Source organism: Gymnodraco acuticeps, unplaced genomic scaffold (assembly GCF_902827175.1).
Source record: "Gymnodraco acuticeps unplaced genomic scaffold, fGymAcu1.1, whole genome shotgun sequence".
NCBI lineage: Eukaryota > Metazoa > Chordata > Actinopteri > Perciformes > Bathydraconidae > Gymnodraco > Gymnodraco acuticeps.
Genome location: NW_022990274.1, coordinates 5385810 through 5405980, shown reverse-complemented (window position 1 = coordinate 5405980; position 20171 = coordinate 5385810). Strand labels below are relative to the sequence as shown.

General features: G+C 41.3%; 1 protein-coding gene across 2 annotated transcripts in view; it reads left to right on the top strand.

The window, feature by feature from the left end:
• The window catches only part of tmeff2a (transmembrane protein with EGF-like and two follistatin-like domains 2a), a 117012-nt gene that overhangs the window by 89278 nt on the left and 7563 nt on the right, over positions 1–20171 (top strand). Inside the window, exons 5-8 of one of the 2 annotated variants that reach the window (XM_034221395.1) lie at positions 4054–4150; positions 15688–15836; positions 17794–17841; positions 18103–18232. In XM_034221395.1, the coding sequence (XP_034077286.1) occupies positions 4054–4150; positions 15688–15836; positions 17794–17841; positions 18103–18232 (424 nt within the window). The remainder of the gene's footprint in view (positions 1–4053; positions 4151–15687; positions 15837–17793; positions 17842–18102; positions 18233–20171) is intronic. The other variant, XM_034221396.1, reaches the window with a different exon arrangement.

Sequence of the window (20171 nt, the reverse complement as noted above, 5' to 3'; positions counted from 1 at the left end):
CGAAGACTTGAACAACTCTGACAACACACCTTGAAAGTATATGAATTAGAAAACATGGGTTTGTAAGTATGTGTTGCATTCGTGAGTTTAGAAGGGGAATTGTACCCATTTTGCTTAAGGTTGAGGACATTTATATTAAAGGGGAGAGTCTAACAACATAAGACACTACATTATCATAAGTGCAGGTCTAGAGTTCTAGGTGATATAAGAGAAACTACACTGAACAAAAATATAAATGCAACACTTTTGTTTTTGCTCCCATTTTTCATGAGATGAACTCAAAGATCTAAACCATTTTCTATATACACAAAATAACTAGTTCTCTCAAATATTGTTCACAAATCTGAAAAAATCTGTGATAGTGAGCACTTCTCCTTTGCCGAGATAATCCATCCCACCTCACAGGTGTGGCATATCAAGATGCTGATTAGACAGCATGATTATTGCACAGGTGTGCCTTAGGCTGGCCACAATAAAAGGCCACACAGCACAATACCACAGATGTCGCAAGTTTTGAGGGAGCGTGCAATTGGCATGCTGACAGCAGGAATATCCACCAGAGCTGTTGCCCGTGAATTGAATGTTAATTTCTCTACCATAAGCCATCTCCAAAGGCGTTTCAGAGAATTTGGCAGTACATCCAACCGGCCTCACAACCGCAGACCACGTGTAACCACACCAGCCCAGGACCTCCACATCCAGCATGTTCACCTCCAAGATCGTCTGAGACCAGCCACTCGGACAGCTGCTGCAACAATCGGTTTGCATAACCAAAGAATTACTGCACAAACTGTCAGAAACCGTCTCAGGGAAGCTCATCTGCATGCTCGTCGTCCTCATCGGGGTCTCGACCTGACTCCGGTTCGTCGTCGTAACCGACTTGAGTGGGCAAATGCTCACATTCAATGGCGTCTGGCATGTTGGAGAGGTGTTCTCTTCACGGATGAATCCCGGTTTTCACTGTTCAGGGCAGATGGCAGACAGCGTGTGTGGCGTCGTGTGGGTGAGCGGTTTTCTGATGTCAATGTTGTGAATCGAGTGGCCCATGGTGGTGGTGGGGTTATGGTATGGGCAGGCGTATGTTATGGACGACGAACACAGGTGCATTTTATTGATGGCATTGTGAATGCACAGAGATACCGTGACGAGATCCTGAGGCCCATTGTTGTGCCATTCATCCACGACCATCACCTCATGTTGCAGCATGATAATGCACGGCCCCATGTTGCAAGGATCTGTACACAATTCCTGGAGGCTGAAAACATCCCAGTTCTTGCATGGCCAGCATACTCACCGGACATGTCACCCATTGAGCATGTTTGGGATGCTCTGGATCGGCGTATACAACAGCATGTTCCAGTTCCTGCCAATATCCAGCAACTTCGCACAGCCATTGAAGAGGAGTGGACCAACATTCCACAGGCCACAATCAACAACCTGATCAACTCTATGCGAAGGAGATGTGTTGCACTGCGTGAGGCAAATGGTGGTCATACCAGATACTGACTGGTTTTCGGACCCCCCCCAGACCCCCCCAATAAAGCAAAACTGCACGTTTCAGAGTGGCCTTTTATTGTGGCCAGCCTAAGGCACACCTGTGCAATAATCATGCTGTCTAATCAGCATCTTGATATGCCACACCTGTGAGGTGGGATGGATTATCTCGGCAAAGGAGAAGTGCTCACTATCACAGATCTTTTCAGATTTGTGAACAATATTTGAGAGAAATGGTTATTTTGTGTATATAGAAAATGTTTTAGATCTTTGAGTTCATCTCATGAAAAATGGGAGCAAAAACAAAAGTGTTGCGTTTATATTTTTGTTCAGTGTAGCTTCAACAGCATAAATATTAACACATGATTTCCTTCTTTTTTATGTTTCAGTGCTCAGACAATTTTGCTGCTCTTTCTGCCTGCACTTAGTGTTAATTTTGCGAACATAACACCATTGTTTTCATTACAGCACCAATGTCATTCAACACTAACTGTGAAAAACAAAGCAGAAATACAATACAGTTATTTTTTCACCAAAATGTCTCACTGTTTCTCGCCTCGCTGCTCATCACTAATGACCACAGTCATGAGGACTCAGGAGTATACAATGCATCTTTCATTAAAAAAAAATTGCCAAACATTACAAATGTATTTTAATCATTATTGCTAGACTAGATTTACTCAAATGTTAAATATAATCTGATGACTCAATCATTTTCACCATTTTCTTTGAATAAAAGACTCAAACTGATAAGGTTTTCTTTGACTAAGATAAGAACATAATGCCCACATTTTAGTCAATTAAAACTTGACTAAAAAGAAACACGATGTGGTTGACTATATATATATAAATACAAAAGTTAACAAGGACAGAGGAGAATTTAAAACCTACCTCTACATTGCCGTGAAACTTTAAGCCATAATTATTTTTATAACTAAAAGGCCATTATTTTCAGACACCTTCACACCTTTACCTTCATTTCTGCCAAAAAGCAGCTAGTTATCTTTTGAGAAGAGTCCAGAGTTATGAAGAGGAAAGTCACAAGCAAACTGGATTCAACTGTGAACGACAACTAAGACACGTTAACCGGCTTTCACCCTAAAATAAGAGTCAAACCAGACTCAAGCTAGACAGCAGAAGATCAGGTTAAACCTCTCTACCAGAGTTCTTTCCAATTCATCCAGCATGTCACCAGAGATCACAAGAAATAACAAAAGCTTCAGCAGGGGAAATGAAAGAGGCCACACAAGGGAGCAATGCATGGTAGCCGAAGTCTGTTGGGGAGATTAAACAGGGTGTCCACGGGGCCTTAAAAAGTATTAAAAGTTGATAAATCAATTTAGCCAAAATTAAGGCTATTAAATAGTATTAAAAAGTATTAAAAGTTGATCAATCAATTTAGCGAAAATTAAGACTATTAAAAAGTATTAAACAGCATTTTCCAAGGTATTACATTTTGTATCTTGTTTTCAATAAGTATATAAATTGTCCAAAGAGGTTGTATTCTAGTCTGCCTGAATGTAATCATTGCGTAGGTGTGTAGTGTGATTCTGTGTAGTTTATTTATGGCATCCCGTTGGATTTGACGTCATCTGAACAGGACATCGCACGCTCACTGCTTGATAGCGCGCGAAGGTCCGTTTACGCCGGTTGTTAAACAACATCATTATGGAGAAATGCAAGTCTGCGTCCAAATGGTTGGAAGATAAGGAGGAAGCACAATCAATATTTTATATAGTAAATGTGAGGTAAAGTGTGTCGCCAATGTAACCAGTTAAAACTCAAAGTGGCGATGAGGTCTTAAAATGTATGGAAAGGGTCTTAAAAAAGGTCTTAAAAGGAATTACATCTGACTTCAGGATTCCTGCATATACCTTGTTAAAGATATGACATGTGGAAATGATGCCAAGTAGAACCTCTTTGTCTTCTTTTCCATAGTAGTCCTCACGGGCCCTACTAAGTTTAAAAATAGAGTGCCGAGGGGAAAGCGAAGAAGAGCGGAAGTGTGCGGAGACTTGAGGAGTCCTCAGTGGTATGAGAATGCAATTTGAGATTGGCCAGATTGCTTTTTTTCCCCCTCTTCCTTCTCCCCCTTTGGCCGCTCATGAGGCGTGATATGCACCGGCGGGGTCCCTAAGCCGCCATAAGCCTGATGCCAGTACCCTCACCGCGGCCAAGGAGTCGTCGCACTCACAGCGCAAGAAAATCAGCGTGATGAAATAAAAGAGGGACTCCAGATAGATCAGCGGGGATATTGGGAGTGATGGATGAGAGTCAGGCGAAGAGCAGTGGAGGGTGGAGGAGAGGGGAAGGAGTGAAAGGATGAAGGAGATGGTTTTGTGTGGGATTATGGCGGGATATGGCAGAATATAAATGTGCTTGAGTTGTCCAAGGATGATTCTCACGGTCACTTTGCATTTTGAGAGATGCATTGTAAGGGGCCTTTGTTACTGCTTTGGAGTCCCTCTGAATGAACCTCGAAAGACAAATATAGTCACAGATGCGTTCTAACAAATCTGTCTCGGATGATTACAGAGTTTCTCTTTCTGCCTTTTCTAGGAGAAGATGGCTCAGCTGAAACGGCGCAGAAGGAAACGTCCACCTGCGATATTTGCCAGTTTGGGGCTGAATGCGATGTGGACGCAGAGGATGTTTGGTGAGTTCAACACAAAAAAATGTTTTGTCAAGGTCATGTTGAGACATCTTTTTTAACCTGTTCTATAAAATAAATACCTCCTTTGTTTGTCATTTGAGACTTTTTAGTGAGTTTGCACACTAAGAATTGAGATGAGAACTCTTCTTTTTATACGGAAGACATTCGCTGCTGAACACCCACTGAGGTTTAGTGCATGGTTGACCATTTCATTTAACCCCAATTACTAGAGCAGGACACAGAGAGAAAAGAGATTTTCGCTTATTCTGGAAATCCAATTACTATCCTTACAGGACTCGCCAATGTCAGGCCAAAAATGACTTTGACTCACAAGGGGGAAAACTAGTTCAGCGATGAAATAACGTTTGTCATGAATTTAACCATTTATTGCACATGAAACAGATGCAAGTAATGTTATCGCTCCCGCGGGGGGAAGCGTCCAATTAAATGAAGGCTCAACTGATGAACTGTTTTCAGACCGTAGCTTCAGTGTTTTTGCCTTGTACAGCATGAATGAAGCTTAAATGAACCAACATTACTGAGTTGTTGTGGAAGAAGGATCAGCTGGTATCAGCAAAAGGAAGAAATCCCAGTTGTACCGCCAGAAATTAGAAGTGCCTTGAGAGTATGACTCTATCAAACTGCCTGATGTAATGGAAAGATAATGGACCCTAGTGTGCAATAACCGTAATGCCAACGAATGGTTTCATGATGCTTTCTGAGCCTTGTTGCAAATACCAAACAGCTGGAGTCCACTCCTCTTGATGCCACCCACTTTCACAAATGCGCCTTAATATTCTCCTAAAACGCAGGAATGGATTTATTGATCATTTTTTAATCCCCCAAGGTAGAATTCATAAGGTCACAAACAGTGTGATGTACTGTCGATGATGGGTGAACACAAAGCGGAAAACATAAAAGAAAATGGAGCCTCAAGCATGTGCAGCATAAATGGAATAAAGGCAATTACACAATATATATAGAAGAACATTTACTCCAATGGAAAACAATGGATAAGAAAAAAGAGACAGCCAAAGTCAATGATGTGTCTTGTTAAAAAAGCATTTCACATAAACAGATGTATGAATATTTCAGCATGCCTTCATGTAAAATGGAAACTACGCTTTAATCCTTCAAAAGCCCCACGGTGTTTTGACAAGAATGTTTCTGGTGAATAATCAGACATGTGATTGCAAACCAACAGCAGGTAATTTTCATCAAACAGCAGCCAACCGCTGGCGTAGCGTAGGATCATTTTGATTAAAATGACAGGTTATTCCAATCAGGCGGAAGCTGATTCTTAATCAAACAAAACCGTCACTTAATCAAAGAATGAGTGGAGAGTTGACTGTAATCAAAAGCAAGGTGACGGGAAAGTGATGTTTCAGACACTGAGTGTTTTAGGGTATGTAGAACTAAAGGAAGTCTGATAATCAGACTGAAGTACCATTTTGTTGTCTCTTCATCATTCAGACTGGCGTTTTATCCAAGTCAGTCGTGTTCTGTTGGAGAGCAGTTTTTCATTTTCCTTAACCAATTAGTTGAGAGTGATATATCCCTCCTCTCGATGTTTTTTACAACCGACGTAGAACCTGTGTCAGAAGAGAAGTTAACTTAAATTCTGTTATAAAGGAGTTGACATTTTAAGGTCGCATTCACACCTAATAGTCCGCTTCTCTGGTGCGCACCAGACGACAGTTTGTTACATTGTTTCATTTTTCAGAAGGTTCAGTTTGCGTTCACACGGGCAAAACTCAAACGGACTATAAACTTTAAACACAAATCATGTGCACGGAAATGCTGTTCAACCATTGGTCAGACATTAAGGGGGTAAAAACGCAAAGCCCGGCAATTTCTACCGGGAGCCTCCGCCATGGAGCATCGGCACTTTCGGCAGGTTATTCTCATGCTGCTGTTAATCTGGAGATCAACAGACACTAGCGGCCCGCGCATATGATTTATATAATCAGACAACGTCCGTTAAAAAACATTATAAACACATATAATGAGAGACGTTCTGCAGTAAGGAGGGGCGTTTCACCGACGACAGGTGTTCTTACTTTTATGTAGTTGACGGAGCATTTTGACTTTACACGACACTGTTCAACACTTCATTCTGCTTCACTCTTTAACTAAACAACCGCGGATGTCTTGAAAGACTCTTTCGCTAAAGATTGTTGAAGACATCCACGTTCTTGTGACAGGTAAATACTACGCTTCCTGTTTTGGTGCGGACTGCGTTCACACCAGGGCCCCGTCTCAGGTCGGTTAAATTAAATCCTTGCTTCCCTCACTTGCGTAATTTCCCTGTGTCTCTCCCACCAGGGAAGCATGGAGAGACGAAAGGAAACCACGAGAAGCAGGGAAATTAGTTTTAAGAGCAATGGGACGTCCTTTCCTCCGGAGCGTCACGTGAAGCGACGTCCGTTTGTGATGACGCCGCACAGCTGTTCGTCTGACAGCAGAGGCCTGTACTAGGAAGCTGGATTTTCCTAACCTGGATATGTTTGAGTTAGCCGGTTGGCATAATCCAAAACATACGCGCTGTCGCTAAACGGTACTACGACGCTGGTTATCAATTAGATCGCTCAAGCCAGCCGTGTCCTATCTAGTTAGGTGCGCGTTCATATGAAAGGGGTGGTATTTGGAGCATTCGACCAATCAAAAACATGGAGAAGCGTACTGACAGCGCAGCGTCATACTTCCTGAATGAAAAGTCAACTATAATATTAGACATATGAAGAAGTTAAACTTTAAACATCCATGACTCAAACACTTTATCCAGGATAAAAGCCACATAGTCTGCACCTGCAAGGTGAATACAGCTGGCAAAGGAACAAGTGTTTGAATGCGTACATTAACAGGTTTATGATATCACTGCCCCGTCTAAAACACGATCTGACTTTAATTACATTTGTCTCGAGTGTTTCGTCAACTTAATGTGTTGCTTAAAATAATACTTCTGCATACAGTATGTGACACTGTGAGTGTTGCACGGCCAGATACGGCTCAGCTGACTCAGATAAGGAGATGTGATATGATGTGATATGAATGATAATGGGACACATCGACGTCAAGCTTTCTTAACGCTAATGTTATAATAGTCAGATTGCTCTGAAGATGGAGGTGATATTCTATTCATTTTCACGTTCACACAGTCGGTGATTTTTGCCGGCCGTCTTTCCTGCAACGGCAGTTTTTCTGTATTTCCTTTATCCTGTAATATGACTTGATCGCTTTAAACTCCGCACACTGAGCTCTGATTGGTCAGCAGGCGGTGCTTTCACTGAGTTGATCTCTTAGCCTGCAACCTAACCTGCTCCGGAGCAGGTTAGCCGCACAGCATAAGTTACCATGGAGATCTAGCCCGCTAAAAAGAGAACCAGCGTCGTAGGACCGGAAAGCCGGAGTTTTCCCTGAAGTTAGCCGGCTAAGCGAAAATCCAGCTTCGTAGTACAGGCCTCTGCTCTGTCCCCGTTGTTTTCACAAACACCCCCGCCTCACATTTACTGACACAAACATTTGTATCATCTGTTGTAGACCCCAATAAATAAAATAAAATAAGAACTCATTCTCAAAAAAGATAAACGCCATTCTTAAAATGTATAAACGAACAATAGTTTGATTAATATTGATTAGAGTGCACAATAGAAATAAAGTAATTGAGAGAAGAAAAAGAGATATGTTATCTATCAAAACCCAGTTAGATTAACATTCATTGGATTGCACACTTTGTGTGTTTGTGTGGATATGTAGCACATTAACATTTTAATAGCACTTAATGACTGACTGAATGGAAATGACAATAAATGAAAATGTAAAACGAAAAAGCGATCATGAAAATGTTTCCAATAAATGAATAAAATGATTTTTGACCACTTTGTTGTTCAGATATATCACATATTTGTAACTAAATGATACATGAATTGAAACAAAACATGGTATTTAACTGAGGAGTGACTCTCGTGAGGTTCATGTATTTTCTTCACTCCGCTGGGAAACGACTCATGTCAAGAAGCATCAGATCAGTGCATGCACTGCCTCGTCCAATCAGTGAGCGATACACAGTAAGGGGGCGGGGCGAGTATCTGTGGATTTCATCGGAGGATGGTCTGCTGGTTCCTCGATTATAGCTCCTCCATTATCGCTCCTCGATCCTCGGTCCTCCGGCAGAAATAAGTGTCATGGGACGGTACTCAAGATGGCGCAGACAAATCAACTTCCGGTGAGACCGAGGAGCGAGGAAATGACAATAGTCGATCTGAGACGGGGCCCTGCACACCAAAAATTCTCCGTCAGCTACATAAAAGAAGAACACCTGTCGTTGGTGAAAACGCCCCTCCTTACTGCAGAACGTCTCTCATTACGTTATAATGTTTTTTTAACGGACGTTGTCTGATTATATAAATCATATGCGCGGGCCGCTAGTGTCTGTTGATCTCCAGATTAACAGCAGCATGAGAATAACCTGCCGAAAGTGCCGATGCTCCATGGCGGAGGCTCCGGTAGAAATAGCCGGGATTTGCGTGTTTACCCCCTTAATGTCTGACCAATGGTTGAACAGCAGTTACGAGCACATGACTTGTGTTTAAAGTTTATAGTCCGTTTGAGTTTTGCCCATGTGAACGCAAACCGAACCTTCTGAAAAATGAAACAATGTAACGAACTGTGGTCTGGTGCGCATCAGAGAAGCGGACTTTCACACCTGCCTTGTATAGTATTGTATATAAAACAAGGACCCTTGCAGCTGTATTGATGATTTTAACACGATGTTTGCCATTGATAAAAGCACACATTGTCCATTGGCCAATACAAATCTTACAAAAGACAAATTTCTCCTTTTTGTTTGTGCACTTAAAATGGTTTGGCTTATTTAACGCTGTATTTTGTTTGCGTCCTAATTGATTGCACTTTGTGTGTTGATTTGGATAAAGTGTCAGCTAAATTGTTGTTGATTCTGTCGACGCTTTTCAACATTTTAATGGCAATTTTTTTCGTCTTTGGTACAGAAAAACCACCTGTCCCACCTTAAAAGCTTTGATTGACTGATTGAGCACAACATTAACTTTTTCAATTTATTCTAAAATGTGGGCAGCAGCTCACAGCTCAAAGGACTTTAAAAAAAAACATTAAATGAATGCCTTACTTTTCAAAATAAGACACTTGTAACTGATGGTAGCATGGACAACATTTTATATTGTCGATAAAGAAAGAAACCATCGCTCTACTCTTCAGAGCAATCATCATTAAAAAAAAATGTGTAACATGGTCTGTAATTTAACAACGTAATAATAGCAATCATTCAAGACTTACAATCTGGATATAAATTGGAAGAAAAATAAAAATGTGCTCAGTGATGTGAAGAAAAGGGTCTATGTAGGTTGAACCACTTGTTTGCCCCCCTGCTGTGGTGAAGCGTTGCTATCCTTACATCAACCTTCTGTAGCTGTGTGTACTCAGTTGGACAAAAAAGACCAATTTACCCCTGAAGGATCAATAAAGTGTCGCCAAAAGCCATTTAGATCCATTTGTGGTGTAAAACTGTAATTACCCAGAAAAACCCATGCTTTCAAACCCATCAATAGCACCCATCAGTGTTGATATAATTAAAGCCGGAGAGGAGCAAATAGCGAGACAGTCAAAGAGATGGGCTGTGTGTACGCTGGGTTTACTCCTCTTGGGAAAAAGAGCAGAGGGCCTTTCAAAGCTGGCACCTGTGTCCTTATTAAAGCTCATTCTATGGAGGGCAAAAGGGAATTTCAATAAAAAGACAGACAGACGACAAGTCACAGGCCAACAGGCGAGTAGGGAGACTGCTTTTATTGTTGTTGAGTTGGGTGAAGCCACACACACACACACACACACACACACACACACACACACACACACACACACACACAGGAAGCCCTCCTCACATTACTGACATTGTGAGACAATGGGCTAAGACATGCACAACACGCTACTGATAAACAAGGAGCCAATAAATAATTGTGGTAGTTTAGACTTTTCTTTTAATCCATTTTGCATTTCTTGTGTGGTTGAATAACGTCTTTTTGTGGTCATTTCCTGTTTCCTTTGTGTAAGATTTGAATCTCATCACTTATTTAACGTCTCTTTGAAGTTGTGGTTTGACGGTATTTTTGCTTTTTGATGGTTGTATTTCATCCCTAGTTGTTTGACTCGTTTGACTTGTGTCTCTTTCTGCTTATTTGTCATGTCTTCAGTGTTGTTTTGTCTCTCTTTGGTCAGTTTGCACTCCTTTGTAGTTGTTTTTCTGGCATCTTGCACTCATTTAAGTCTCTTTGTAGTTGTTTTGGGTCTCTTTGTAGTTGTTTTGGGTCTCTTTGTAGTCATTTAATTGCATTTCCAATAAGAAATGCTACAGCAACAGTCAATTCAATCAGAGGCCAAGACCCCCTGACCCCTCGGGCCCTAGGGTCCATCCCCGGTAGACAGAACAGATCTCCTACAATGATTCCTGATTTCACAACATTTAGTTCCACCAATCACCCCAGCATTATTGCTGGTATGTGTCCTTCCTTAAATCATGTGAATACATATGTAAATAAATATAATGTTTTCTTTCTGTTGTTCTCTCTCACTCAAAGGATTACAGTGAAATGTGAGGCTAAGGATGATGAAAATCTCAGTGTGTGTGTGTGTGTGTGTGTGTGTGTGTGTGTGTGTGTGTGTGTGTGTGTGTGTGTGTGTGTGTGTGTGTGTGTGTGTGTGTGTGTGTGTGTGTGTGTGTGTGTGTGTGTGTGTGTGTGTGTGTGTGTGTGTGTGTGTGTGTGTGTGTGTGTGTGTGTGTGTGTGTGTGTGTGTGTGTGTGATGTTTACATGTGTGTAAAGGGGCCTTTTCCATTGGTAGCCAGCAGACAGTCTGGGGGCGCGGGGGCGTTGATGGGAGGGGAATAATTGCAGTGAACTAATCAATACAACACATCCTGCTAAGACAGTATTCTCACGCACATGTGACACACACACACTATAGGTACTACACACGTTAACACACATACCTAACACTTCTCTTCTCTCAGCAGAATGTGTGAAGGAATGATCTGGTGTGTGATTTGGCAAAACGAGGTTTAGCACATAGCGGTGCATGTATATGTCTGTGCACGCCTGTCTGCAGGTGTTCAGACGTGTGTGCGAGGAGCATTAGGATGTGTTGACGCACTGCAGTCCAGCGCTATAGTGCATATTGTGGGGAAAGTGAGATGCCTCATTAAAAATGTATGAGGCCCAGACATCATCCACCGACCAACAGCGGCCTCTTGGGATGGGCCGAGACTCTGAGAGCCCTTTACGAGGGGAGGCTGTTGGGGGGGGGGGGATGTGCATAAAAGCGTACATGTGTGTAGTGCAAAGCTTATACCCCCTGTGTGGACATTTCCTTTTAGCTCAGAAGCTCTTAAGATGTCTTCCTCTGATTCTCAGTTCCTCACAATTCTTCTCACTGCCGCCTTTCATGATAAAACTATTCTAATTTAGATACTTTTTATGATAACGCAGAGACTTTAATTAAATGCCTAATCTAGTCTTGAGGGTGGCTGTTGCGAAAATTTGAGTCTGTGGTTTATAATCTTTAAAGGTTAGAAATCGCACTTGCCTCCTGGTAAGTAGCTGTGCAGATCATTTGGGATTTTACTGTGTGGTATCTGCATCCACCCGAATACAATGGGAGACGTGGGATCTATCCCTCTTAGAGGATTTTATACTTTTCTAGATATACTGTAGTGATACAAAAATGATAGTAGGTACCTTTGTTGAAGAACACTTGGAGAGTGCAGATGCCGCCAGGTCCATTTCCATAAGGAATACATCATTTGTGTATCCCCTTGATTTTACATCTGCTCCAAACTTGGTTCCTCTCTAGTCTATGTTCCATGAAAATGGAGACAGCTGTTTCTTTGTTATCCTGCTCACAGACAAATAAACCAACCAACCAAAAACATGACATCCTTGTCTAAGGCAACAATACAATATATTGAGATTTAAAGCCAATTTTGTATCAACCAATTAGCTGCCTTCAAACTACATGTTTATATTTTTACCATGCCGAATCTGTAAGGCAAAGAGAAAATTATGTTTTAAATTGTATTTTAATCAAATACTGAATGAGAGATACTCAAGAAAAGTATGTCTACTGTGACACTGTAAACCATAAACATAAGGAGTGTTAACTGGGAACTTGTTTTTGCCTAAATCCTGCAAAATCAGTACTGTGTCGACCTACCCAGGTCAGAAACCTGAGTTTCGCATGTGTACATGTTTTCTATATGTAAGGTCCTTGAAAATTAAATAGTTTAGGGCTTCAATATATGAATTGAACCAAACTTCTAAGGGGGAATCACCTGTTGCAGGATGTATATTGCCAGCGGTACATTTATTTTCACAATAAGTGTTTTGCACGCTGAGAATTTAATGGAAACATGTCAGGCTGTGTTGTACATGGTAGAGTCTGAGCTTACTTTAATTGAAGGATTTATTTTCGGATAAAACCTTGGCAGGCATATGTGAAAAAAGATTGTGACAAACACATTAGAAGCAGAGGAACACGGAGTGAGAGTGTTGAAAATATTGTTTTTTTTAATCAATTTTTACCATGTGTCACAAAGAGTTTGTGTTGGATATGTGGTTAGGTATCAGTGCTGCCAATTATTTAAGTCATTTGTACACCTCTAGTTGGGCAGTTAATGTGAATGTGTGCAATTTGTAAAGCCATAAATTGTTGCTTTTCAGCCCAACTGTATACTGTTTTTCTCAGACGCGGAGGGATACTGACTTGTTGTGAAAAGTAACTTACAATTCTACCCGTGGTATACGCTCAGTATATCACGGCTAAGAACCAATCAGATTGCTTGATTTGACTTGTCCGTTTTATAAATATATATATAAAAAAAAAAAATTATTAAAAAAAAAAAGAATTATAGCCTAATCTTTTCCTTTTTTTTAAACACCTTGAATTTCAGGGGGGCGCGGGGCTCCGTTGGCGGGGCGCAGCGCCCCTCCAAGACAATGGGGGAAACACTGGACAGTATCCTCTTTTCTCAGGATAATACACAGAAAATGCCGTCGACAGTTAATTCAGACTATTTCTCTTTTTCCATATATACCCGTTGACAGCGAGGTCTTGGGGCAAATATCTCAAAACCTCTGCAAATAAAACTGGCATTAAATTGTCTAGGGGTAAGAAGAAGTATATGTTTTATATATTGTGGGTGAATTGACCCTTTAAGCTGTGTTGTTAGAGTCTCTTTGTGTGACCCTGTGCAGCGGCAGGTAATTCTGTGTCTCCTCTGAGACACAACGAAGCCTTTCTTCACATCATTCTTACTTTGCTGATCCATCATTACAACAGTAGCTGAGTACTGCCACGCTTCGCTGCACGCCGTTTCAATCAACGTCAATGTCAGCAGTACGAATCATCATGGCTGATTGAGAAGGCGTCTGTGTGTGTGTGGGCACACTGTTTTGAGTCGGTGGCAGCCCACGTGGGGTGTATGCAAATGGCGTTGTAAGACAGCTGAATGCCTGTGCTTTACTGAGATGGAGGCACCATGGGAAAATGAAAAGACCGGGAGAATAATGACAGATTTATAATTACAGAATCTAGCGCTACTCAGCAGCAACTGTCTAAGGAAGGCAATCTGGGTGTAATTTCTGCTGATCAGGCTTGACATAAACTTAAGGGTCACACTACATGTTTGCCACACACAGACGTGAATGCACATGCACGCAGGTGCACGTGCTAACTCTCCTTTGTGCAGTTGTGAGAAACCCACACACAGAGACAAATACAGAATGTGTCACACTTACATTTCACAGAAAATTGTGGTGCGACAGCAAATTGCCTGGTTAATTAGCGAGAGCTAAAAGTATCAAGTAAGCGCCGGTGTCACTGATGAATGAATGTATTACAGTCTGTCTCTAAATCACACCAGATACCTCCGCTTCATGGAAAGGGAGGTAACTGATTCAATTTACAGAGGAGACAAATTATATGGTTGTAAGGAGCTAAGACAAAAAACGAGCACACTTTTAATTTGACTTTTAGACTGTTCCCAAACTTTAAATCGAACAACTTGCACTTAGAGTAATCATAGGTCGCGAGAAGCAAATGCATTTTAAACAGGCTATCAGTGATTATAACTAGCTTGTGGAAATAACTGCACATTTTACATTTCCATTCCATTTGAAGGTAATGTAGGCCACACTTTAGTGCTCAGCTCCCAAAATAATACACCAGACATGCCTGTGGCCTCGGAGCCAGAGCTTTGCGAGCCTCCTCGTCTTCTCCCAGATCATTTTTAGAATGTCTCAGACGAGTGGGTTTTGTCGAAGGACATTAAAACGAAACAGTGTAAAAGCAGAAACAAGCTGTTCTGCAATCTTCACTGACTTTGTTTTCCATCAAGCTGTTTCAGTGCGAACTATGATAGTATTAACCCTTAAGTTATTATTTTCCATTTAAGCTATTTTCAATGTTATCTAAAATAAATGACAGCTTTAGACTGGTGGCTGTTTTTGAGGCCAGAATTCTCTCTGCAACACAAAAAAAATGTGGAGCTGTGTTATCTACAATTCTTTCATTATTAATTGCTTCCTGCCATTGTAGGAATACATCATTTGTCAATCCAGCCCTCTGTGTCGCGTTTTGCAAAGTTAAATCCATTTTGCTATTGTGTCAGATTGAATGTGCCAAAACCCAGTTTGCACAGGATTACTATGCACGGTCCAACGTCCTGACTGAGTGCAAGCTGTACTGTTTAGTTCTTTTTGGTCTCATTTGTAATCCTCGAACGAATTTCAGTCTCTGTCCCTCGCAGTCCAACAAACACACAAGTCGGGCAGCCATATAGTTCACTCGGTTGACCTGGCGCCCCACTCCCCGCTGCGGAGGCCCCGGGTTCAAATCCAACCTCAGGACCATTTTTGCATGTCTTCCCCTCTGTCTACCCCATTCAACTCTGTTCCACTGTCACTGGTGGCTCCAAAGATGGTCTTAAAAACAAACACACAATTCTGTCAGAATCAAGAACTAAATGACTGACAACTTCTGAATAAGTTTATTCTTAAATGCATTTAGTTTGTACCTTTTATTTTCCCTTGCAACGTCTTATTGTTTATTATATCTTAACTATTAAGGACCTATGTTACTGATCACAATTTGGGACCATTAAGCAGTTGGACTAGTTTTGTTTTTGGGGTATTTAATTTAAAAGGTGACAACAACGAACAAACATCACTATGAAAAATAATGAAATCATCTTATGTCAAATCATGCCAGAGAAAACATTCTAAGTTTTGCTTTAAATGTCAAACTGAGCCATGGCCCAAACACAAACTCAATCGTGATTGATTATGTTTGGTCATGTCTTTGAAAACCCCTTGAATAAAGCACTCCATAGATTCAGGCAACATCTGAATGTGGGTGTTCCATTTCACATATCCCAATGACGTCTTTGACTTTGACATAGATACTTAGTAAAACTCCAGGAAGCGTACCACTCTGACGTGATTTCTTTGCTCCGCAGGTGTGTTTGCAACATCGACTGCTCCCACATCAGTTTCAACCAGGTGTGTGCCTCAGATGGACGTTCCTACGACAACCCCTGCCAGGTGAAGGAGGCGTCCTGTCAGAAGCAGGAGCGCATCGAGGTCAAGCACCTGGGCCGATGCCAAGGTCAGAGCCCCAAACAATCACTCCCAAAGTCACAACAACACCTGCAAACACTCAGCGGAAGCCTTTAATCTGGCAGGTGTTCACTCGGGGGTGAAGTGAGGCCGTGGAGACAGACGGACTAAATACAGGCAGCACACCCTATATTTCCCTCAAACTGCAGCTCCAAACACATTTCAAAATTACACTTCCACTCAATTATGTTTTGGAATAGCGTGCGAAGATAATCCCCAAATCCCACATCCTCCTCTGCTATGTATATTGATAATTGTACTGAAAGGTAATCCACCCTTTTTAGTGTACTATCTTTTATTTGGGTGCGGTTTTTGTTTGTTCCGGGGATAATGTTATTTTAATAATCTCTGTGCGCTAAATCCCTCAACCGAGTCCCGTTGCTAAAGCACATGGGAGAAGTCAAAGGCACATTGTTCTTTTGAGGATGTTTTTTATTTGATTTTCTTTGAGGTATGATCAGCCAACATCTTAATATGAGGATCACTCATTTGGCTTTATACGAAATCTAGCTAACGCTGGTGGAAAGGGAGGCAGTGAAGGGGGGCTTTTATTGTGTAGGGGAACATTTGAAAAGCGTTTGATTGGCTTGGCATCACCGGGGACCAACTGGACAATTGATCGAGATGTGAGAAGCAAGATGTAGGCTTTGAGAGGTAATGGGGAGTAAAGCAATCAGGTCTAACCAGGTCTGGAACACAAATAAAAATCTGTATTCCCCCAACTCACACCCTGTGGGTCGGACCACCCCCATCGATCCACTCCACGCATTCTGTTTCAATAAGGGACAGTGGGGAGAGAAACAAATGCCAAGACACCAAGGGACTAAAACCTAGGTAAAAGTAGACCTCGTGTTAGCTACAGATGTAGCACCTCATTTCGGACGTCCCTACCGCAGTGGGGTCGTGATCGGCACGGAGTCCATCCTCGCAGAAAGGAAAACCCCCCGCATGACTTGATGCGCCCCCTTGATAAATGATAATAAAACCAGCTGCAATGGATCATGGATCCACCAGGGGGAGCATTGATTACTGATTACTATGGCGGATCTTTGTTAAGATCCATATGTCACGGATAGGATCACATCATGTGCTAAATAAGAGACATGTAATCATTTACAAAACTTCACCATGTTTTTATTTAACAAAATAATGTTGTTTAATCCACGTTAGCGTACTACAATTCTACAAAAAACAATCGGTTTGTTTTTTCATCAGGAAATGCAACCCGGCTCAGACGATTTTTAATCATCATCCTCACAATCATTTAATGTATCATATGTTCGTGAATTGACATGAAAGCACTTAGAAATATGAATTTGCTGTGTGGAGCTAAGAAAAATGAAAGTAGGAAAACATTTATTTTCAAAGTAAGGCATTTTTGCAGCTGTAGTCTTGTTTAGCCTCTCCCCTCTGAGCAGTGTTACAATTAATTTAGTCACATATTTGATTTTTTAAATATAAATAAGTATTTAATACATATAATACTCAAGGTTCTGATCTCGCTAAAACACTGCTTTGTTTCCTAAATTGTAATCGTCGTCTGAGTCAATAAATAATAAGAAATATTCGCATCATAATCCTGGGAAATACTACCTCCTTTTGATGATTGAACGGGAGATGTTGTCAAACCATTGTGAAAAGAGGAATTCAATGCGGCAATAAGGCGATCAAAAAAAACAAACATTATTCCTTCTGATCTTTTCTTCCCGGATCTGCTCCATTCTACCTTAATGCTTCTGGGGAGATGGCCTCTCACTTTGAAGAGAATGGTTCACATAAATACGCATGAACTAGACGGGTGCCGAGCGACGGATTGAACCCTTTTGTTGAGATAATAATTCACATTCGACTCTCTGCACTTGTAACCCTTAATGGAGGGCCTTTCAGCTACAGGAGAGGTTGTTAGTGCCCTGAGATCCGTTTGAATGTGTTTTTGGCCTTTCCAGGCGACATCCTAGGCGGAGACGGACACTTCGCGAGGACCGACACCACAGGTGAGTGCATGTGTACTCGGGGGCGCATTGCTTGATAACATGTGCTGCCACTCAAAGCTGCATTACTTCTGACTCTCAATTCTTTTTTTATCTGTTGCTCTAAAGACTTCATTTCTGTCCAACCTCTTTATTATCTATCTCTTCCTCTCTTATCCTCCGCCTTTCTTATGCAGCGCATTGTAATGTATGTTCAAAGGCAGCCTGGGGCACATGTGCTTTCAGTCTTAATGGATGGTGTGTGTCCCGTTTGTGTTTGTGCAGTGGTGAAGGAAAAGGATCCGAGGAACGGGCTGGCCATCGGCCTGTACATCCCCTGTCCGGACCACTTCAAGAACTACTGCGTGCACGGCGAGTGTCAGTTCCCCAGCATCGTGGCCCAGCCCTCCTGCAGGTACACACACAGTGTTCTGTGAAATATCACTGGGCAATTTAAACGTTTCTACAATGTATTCATGTTATTACTGGCTACTTCACTCCTTTTATACGCGAACTCTCTCTGATAATGCTGCTATTAATCTTTTTACCCTGGAATTCGTACCTATTTGAATCTACTCAGCTTACTCTGCTTTTTTGATCTGTGCTGTTCCCTTTGCTGTAAATGTTACGATGTAACTATACTTAGGAGAGAAAAAGCACATGCAGGGAGGGTGCAAAGTGAATATATGGATGATATCACTATCGTGGTGTTGGGGAAAGTTGCCCTTTTAAAAACTGGATTGTATTATCCTTATGAAGCTTTGGGGCTTTCTTAAACAATACAACGCTTCAGGACTGAAAACGGAGGGAAATCTGGTTGCTTTAAAAATGAGAAGCAGAACATTAAAGAGGTCCTATTATGCTCTTTGGGGTTTCCCCTTTCCTGTAGTGTGTTATAAAGGTTTTTGTGCATTTAAATGGTCAGAAAAATCCCAAATAATGACATCACTACGTAACACTTTGCACTCCAACACGTAGTATGTGATAAGCTAAGTGACGGGACATTTCTCATCACAACAGAGCCGGCCAGCTAACCAATCAGAGCAGACTGGGCTCTGGTTTCAGACGGAGGGTGAAAAGAGGTGCTGCAGCACAGGCAGTATGAGACAAATAAAGAGCTTTTTGAACATTAAAGCATGGAGACATGTCCCAGTAGAGACACTAAATACAAATATGAACCTGAAAAGGAGCATTATATATCCTCTTTTATTTTCTTCAGTTTTAGCATAATGAATTGAGTTGGCAAATTCACCAAGGTGTTTTTGTATTTATTTTTTATTATTTCTTCTTGTTAGGCTTATCGTCATAAAACGTGTGGGGTGTAGCGGGCCATGGACCTTTTGGAGTGGACCCATATCACAGGGAGCATACACGCATTATTTTTCACTTATGGAAACGGACTTGGCCCTTCTAGTTCTTAATTAGTTGAATGGGTTTTTAATAGCTAGCCATCATTAAGGCTCTATTTGTAATAGCGAATTATAAGCTACAGTGCATGGAATGTTATGTAATAATCAATTAAACCATATTCATCCAAGTTATTATTGGCTACAGAGGTTTTACATTGTATCTCTGACTGACTATGGCTATAAACAAATCCTACATAGAGCAAGAAGACTATCTTTTCACTTCCAATTTGACGATGCTCTTAGTTCCTTAAAATGTAAGATGTAGGATGGCTAGTCAGTTTAACATGTAGTGTAAGAGCCTGTTTATTTTTAATCAGGCTTGTTTATCTTGAATGAATACGAGCCAGAGAGCCAAGAAAGGGAAGTGTATGAGTTCTGGCTGGAATTCTGCACTGCTTCAAATGAATCATGTTGGTGTGTCCTCCTTCCCTTCACATCATGGTTGTATTACACAAGCTTCATTTTGATTTGATGATGATTTCATCTTGAGGACCCACAATTTGTTGCAGTGTCATGTCTGCCAATTATAAAACTTGGCTGTAAACACACCACCGTCATTGGTGATTGACACCTTGAATGTGTCATCAGAGTCGTCCCAGAAGCTGTGAAATGTTGTAGTCTTGTTAACAGCAGCAAACAAGCCTAAACAACAAGATAATTGGCTTGTTTGCTTAAGTTCTCAACATAACTAATTCTAACAATATTGTACAAGTGTTGATAACAGTTTGTTACGTTGTTCCCAAGTGGCCAAAAAACCCTGGCGGAAACCAAGCCCTAATTCTAGTACTAAACTTAATCCATCCCCATTAAGAATGATTGTGGCTTTATTCCTACTTGGATGATACTTCTGTTGGTTTGGCCAGCATTTTAGCTACGATAACTTGTCACCAAACGAGCTTGAAAGACTTTTTAAAAAAGGACCAAGTGTGCGCACATCCTGGCAGA